The sequence below is a fragment of the Gouania willdenowi genome, unplaced genomic scaffold (assembly GCF_900634775.1).
Source record: "Gouania willdenowi unplaced genomic scaffold, fGouWil2.1 scaffold_220_arrow_ctg1, whole genome shotgun sequence".
Lineage (NCBI taxonomy): Eukaryota > Metazoa > Chordata > Actinopteri > Blenniiformes > Gobiesocidae > Gouania > Gouania willdenowi.
This window is the reverse complement of record NW_021144975.1, coordinates 24,964-31,008: the sequence shown is the minus strand read 5'-3', so window position 1 is coordinate 31,008 and position 6,045 is coordinate 24,964. Positions and strand designations below refer to the sequence as shown.

Here is a 6,045-nt window from a genome sequence, read left to right as displayed (position 1 = left end):
TTGTGTCCTAATGGTGGAGTGCTATTGGTTTAGAACGCTGGGCTTGTAATTGGAGGGTCGCTGGTTCAAATCTCCCCCGGGCAATCGCTGTGGGATGTTGAGCAAGTCCCTTAACCCCATTCACTGCTCCTCAGGGATGGGTTAAATGCAGATAATAGATTTGTATATGTGTAAAAATATATATGCCAATAAATAAAAGCAAAAGCCCTGATTTAATCTTGAATCTTTGAATGTGACCAATTAATGGACCCCTTCTGTTCTGGTCTAAAAGCTAAAGACAAGAAAAACTATCCTAAAATATTACGTTATATTGTGCCGTGCATTTAATTTAAATTATATCATTTCTTTATTTTTATTTTACTTTAGTTTGGACTATTTTTTTTCTAACTGTAAATGATATATTTTAGTGCAGGCACTGTATGTAGATAAGATGAGGCTACTGAGTCACCTGAAATTATCGCTATAGAAACCAAGTGTTCCATATTTCTGTGTTCCATAGCAACCTGCACAAACAAACCAACTTGGCTTTGAAGTGCAGCTAACTTTCATCTTCAGCATAGAAAACCTTCATTCTTCAGTTTTTGAGCTTTCATCAACAAGGAATTCTCCTCAGAAGTCTCCATCGCTCTTTGATACTAAAAATACTTTGGGTTTTTAAGTATCATCAGCAACAGTTCAAAAACTTTTTAAATCAACTCAAAGTAAGTGATTAGAAAGTTTCCAGACTTTTGTCTATGTTATTATTGAGCTTTGGTTAGTCTGAATTATTACACTGCAACTTAATGTTTATTCATGTTTTATTTGTATCATGTTTACTGGGAAGAGACACAAAATATGAGCCAAAAAGAAAAGTTAGAGGCAGCATGTCCCTGTTAGACATGATGGACCAAATACAGCTGTTAAACTTCTCGGAATTTATTACTTTTCTACACCCAACCGATAACAAGTAAATTATGATTTTTTGTTTTAAAAGGATCAACAGACATTTTGAAACTACACAAAATTAAATGAAACAATAATCAAGTGCATCAGATCATAGCCGACCAATCAGATTTAACATAATGCACCACGCCAAAACAGCATTAAATGGAGGTTATTTTCTCAGAGCACTCAATAGTTATTATTTAATATATTATTTTTATTATATCTAATTTTTTAATGATTATTATTTTTTTTCATGTTTTAATTCCTGATTAAGAGGACACAGATCCACTTCACCTACAGTTAGTCTGTACACTAGGATATCTGCACTGAATAAAAGCTCTGCATCTAAAGACACAGTTCTCATTGGTAACTCAACATACTTGGTCGTTCATTACATCATTTTTAAATGACTGAAGTCTGAACTTAAACGTATCTGCAGATAGAACAAGAATGACGATCCTTTGCTGTGGAGTTCAGTTCATTTTATTATTGGTTGGAAAAAAGACATGTGACAGGGAGACAAACATTTGGTCACTGAAACATCAACACATTCATCTTTACAGAGTCAGTGTTAGAAGCTAGCTTAGCAAAGAGCACAGACTGTCCTGTGAAGTTGTTTGAATACATTGAAATTGCAAGAATTGATCTTTATTATCCAGATAAGATGCTATAGATAAAAGTGGAGTATGGTCACAAGTGTGTCTGCAGTGTGAGTTTAGTTGAAGGTCTATGTAAGGTGTTTGTTCCCGTACGTGAGCCTCAGCAGGTTATTTATTTCCTTTGCTTTGTTTCACAGGAGCCCAAAAATCATCATGTTGTGGATTCGAGGGGGACTAGACTGTAAGAGTTTCCATCCTTGGGGTTCTGAGGAGGGCCTCCAGGAGGCCACCAACCCCCCACATCCATCTATTTCTCCTGATGTTCAACAGCAGAATTCAACTGATGTAAGACATCACCTAAACAATGCTTACATCATTTTACCCTTTGTTCCTAATACATGTCATTGATCTGATCACCAAACCTGTTTCCTCCCTTAGACTCTGGACGATGTTTTGTGTGTGATTGAGGAGATGTGGGCCCGGGAAAAGCAGGAGGATGAGTACAGAGCCCAACAAAATGGAGGCCAGTATGGGGGCCAACAGAATCCTTGCCTTGTAGCGTTCAATGATGGCGGGTACAGAGCCCAAACCATCGAGGAACACACAAACCTAATCACCTCGCTGAAACAAGATTACTGGCCCTCACCAAATCTTGGCCCCTTAACCTTCCCCCTTACCCCCAGTGTGGCAAAATATGTTAACAACCTTTACCCGCCGGCTAATACTTCACCTGCTACGACAGTAAGATCTTTGTTTAATACACATTTTCATGTATTTCTGTTGATCTTTGTATTGATACCATGACGGGGTGTCTAATAATTGATTGTTTTTATGTCTCCAGTATCATGAAACTCCAGTGTACGCTGCAGGGTGGACTACAGCTCCCACTTTTGGAGGACAGTAAGTAGAGCCAACAAACAGACGAGCTCAATCGCAGACATTTGATCTGGTTTTTCTTGTGACTGACTCTTGACCGTGCTCTTACACTGTGTATTTGTGATTTGTTCCTTCAGAAAGACAAAGAAGATTCAGAAGGAGAAGGAGGCAGAGGGGCTGGTCATCAAAAACGCCTTCACGCTCTTCATTAAAGAGAAAAGGGAGAATGTGGAAAAGGAGCTGGGCGTGATTACGAGCACTGAGGTGAACAAACTTCTTGCTGAACGGGTAAGTTAGTTTGTTCCTCCAAGAATCATCTGTGATCTTTAAACTCTGGTCTTCAGTGTGTGTGTGACTAACACTTTTCTTGTTGTCCATCCACAGTGGAATTTGTTGGCACCAGATCAAAGAGAAAAATATATTGCTGAAGCGACAGTGGATGCTATCCTCTACGCCATGAAGAACCCCGGCCGCAGTCACAAAATCAACTATGTAAGTCTCCTTGTGCAGACATGTTGCCACAGCAACCTTAAAGGTGATGGTGAAAGTGTTTTATCAGATGACTAATAGTTCCATGTGTTTGATTTTAGAGAAACAAGAGGAAACAAAGTCGGGCCAAAGGTGTTCATGCTAAAAAAACTAAATAATCACCCCAGCATCCATCGGACAGGAATCAGGAAACATGGAGACCACCCAACAACCCTATAATAAGCATCAGCAGCAGCACCAACAGCACTAACCTGGACTTCCTCTCTCTCTTTTGTAAAAAAAATATCAAATTAATATTTATGCTTTCAAAAAAAAATAAAAATACAAACGTGAACTCACACATAGACCACCTGTACAAATGTATATCTACCCTAAATTATTGGAATGTGGCCAATACAGAGGTGCTGGAAAATACGGTACACAGCGGCAAAAGTCAGCAATGATGAGAAATTGTGTCTTACCATTGCTGTTTCTTATCAAAAGTTGCTCCAATGTGCATAAAATTCCATATTCTGATTAATCCAAATTGTGTCATCAGATAGATACCACCATTACTGACATCCAGGCATTTCTCAGTCGAGAAATTCCTCCAATTCTCCTTCATCCAGCTCTGATTGGCTAAAACCCACTCCCGTAGTGTTTGATATCACTCATTTCTACAGGTTCTGAGCTTTCAATGCTGTGTCAAGCATTCTGATTGGTCAAAGCATTGCTGAACTAGACTCATGCATAATTACATCATAGAGTGGAACCAAAAATAGCATTACGCATGGCACAGCACAAACACGGATAAAAATGTACATGTATTTATTTCTATTGGTCAAAAATAAAACTAATTGGAATTAATTTGACTGACATATTACAGTTACACACTTGTCCCCAAACTTGGCACAGTTGTTTTTACAAAAACATGTGAATCTTTGCCCTATCATCACCAGGCTTTTTAGCCTCCAACTAACATAAAATTGTATCACTAGTTAACTAGAGACATTAGGAAGTAAGTAAGTAAGTAAGTAGTTTATTTATAAAGCGCTTTTTGCAGATAAAATCACAAAGTGCTGTACAGAGTTGTGGTAAAAGTACAAGTGCAACACAATAGAATAATAAAACAAGAGTGCATAAATATCATAAGAACAGCAACATTAAAGGATAAATAAAAATTAAAATCCAGTAACTAAAAGCTTTACTGTAAAGTGTAGTCTTCAGCAGTTTTTTTAAAAGTGACCACACAGTTGAGCTCCCTGAGAGACTGGTGCAGGTTATTCCAGAGTCTGGGGGCTACAGCCTGGAACGCCAGGTCTCCTCTGGTTTTAAATTTAGTTTTTGGGGTCTTTAGGAGACCCTGACCTGAAGACCGAAGGCATCGCCCTGATGAGTAGGGGCACAACAAGTCTGAGATATATTTAGGGGCCTGACCATGTAATGCTTGGAACGTGAGAACTAATATTTTATATTCTATGCGAAACTTCACTGGAAGCCAGTGCAGAGTAGCAAGAATGGGGGTGATGTGGGATGTTCTAGAAGCACCAGTTAAAAGTCTGGCAGCAGCGTTCTGAACAATCTGGAGTCTGTTTAGGGTCGACTTATTAAACAAGTAAAAACAGAATTACAATAGTCAATACGAGATGATATAAATGCGTGTATGACCAGTTCCAGATCTGATTTTGATAATAGATGCCTCACTTTAGAGATATTTCTCAGGTGGTAAAAACAGTTTTTAGTCAATTGACGACAATGTCCCTCCAAAGACATGGACTGATCAAAAACAACCCCAAGGTTTCTGAGGCTGGTTTTAACAGATGAGCCCAGATCACCAAGAGAGTTTTTAATTAGAGGATGTTTTTTATCAGGAGCAATGATCAGAGTTTCTGTTTTGTTTGAATTTATCTGGAGATAATTTGATGACAACCAGTTTTTAATACAGTATATACAGTCTAAGATCTCTGATAAAAAGTGAAACTCTGAGTCATATAGACACATTTATTACAGACTTTACATTCTTTAACACTTTTTTAAAACAGTGTATATTTGTGGAGCTTGTGATTGGCTGATTTTTCATGGTGACTTACGTGGTTCCTTCCGCTGTGGTAGATGTTAAAGTTACTAGTCTAACAGAACATGTAACTGTGTCCCATCCTGCTGTTCTTTAGGAAGTTAAACTCTGTCACATTTTACAACGTATTTACACCAGTTCTTAGTTTTTTTTCACTGGAACGTCTTCATTCATTCATCTCTGTTCTGAGTTGTTTCTGGGTTTGTTGCTGCTGTCGGCACTAATCTCACGAGAGCTGCCGCCCAGGCTAATTCAGGTGGCAGTTCTCGCGGCATCTTTTAATTTTTATTACATTAAAATATGGGATATTTACGTAAAAATAATGACACGTGAAGATGGCTGGAAAGAGGGGTAAAATACGAGAGTTTCCAGGCCAAAACGGGATACTTGACAGGTATGTCTTAGATCTCAGTGCAGCCTTCGATACAGTGGATCATCATCTACTGCTGCAGAGACTGGAAAGTGTTTTTGGGATTAAAGAAACAGCGCTGGGTTGGTTTAAATCCTACCTGTCAGACTGTCACGGCACATTTCCAGTTGACCTCCTTTGGAGACATGATTTGTGCCCTGGTTGAATGATGAAGTCCAGTCAAAGCATGATGATTTTATAAAGAAAGGATTTATTATAAACTAAATAAAAAGCTTCCATCCTGTAAGAACGAAAGGCAGCCCACAACTAACTGGGAAAGTTCCACAGATTCCTACCGAATTGGAATTCGGGAGCGATTCTGTACGTTGACAAGGGCAGCCTCTAACAACCCTCACTCTAAGGGAACGTACAATATTAATATCATAGACTGAAACATTTGTTTAGAACGATATTCTGTTACCAAGCATGTATCAGATCAGGTGGACCGCTATCCGCCGGCAAGACAGTATGACGCATCATCTGATGTTGGTTATAGAAACTAAAATGTAGATGGAGGCAGATTTACAGACTACACTTTAGATGTATTTGTGGTGTTTTGTCATTTTCAATTTGAGTTTTTTAAGAACTTTTCAACTTTTTAAACTATTCAACTTTTTAATTAATTTTAATGAAAATGTAACGTTCCACTGGTCAGCAGTTCTTAAACCCATTTCAACTTTTAAAATGTTCAGCTT

At 38.3% G+C, this 6,045-nt stretch overlaps 1 protein-coding gene across 1 annotated transcript; it reads left to right on the top strand.

The window, feature by feature from the left end:
• Positions 1-577: 577 nt before the first annotated feature.
• LOC114458956 (transcription factor 7-like) lies at positions 578-3,139 on the top strand. The gene is made up of 7 exons (XM_028441344.1): positions 578-701; positions 1,721-1,868; positions 1,962-2,264; positions 2,365-2,423; positions 2,537-2,687; positions 2,784-2,891; positions 2,990-3,139. Exons 2-7 carry the CDS (start codon positions 1,737-1,739, stop codon positions 3,044-3,046), a joined length of 810 nt encoding a protein of 269 aa, XP_028297145.1. The 5' UTR covers positions 578-701; positions 1,721-1,736; the 3' UTR covers positions 3,047-3,139.
• The last annotated feature ends 2,906 nt before the right edge of the window (positions 3,140-6,045 follow it).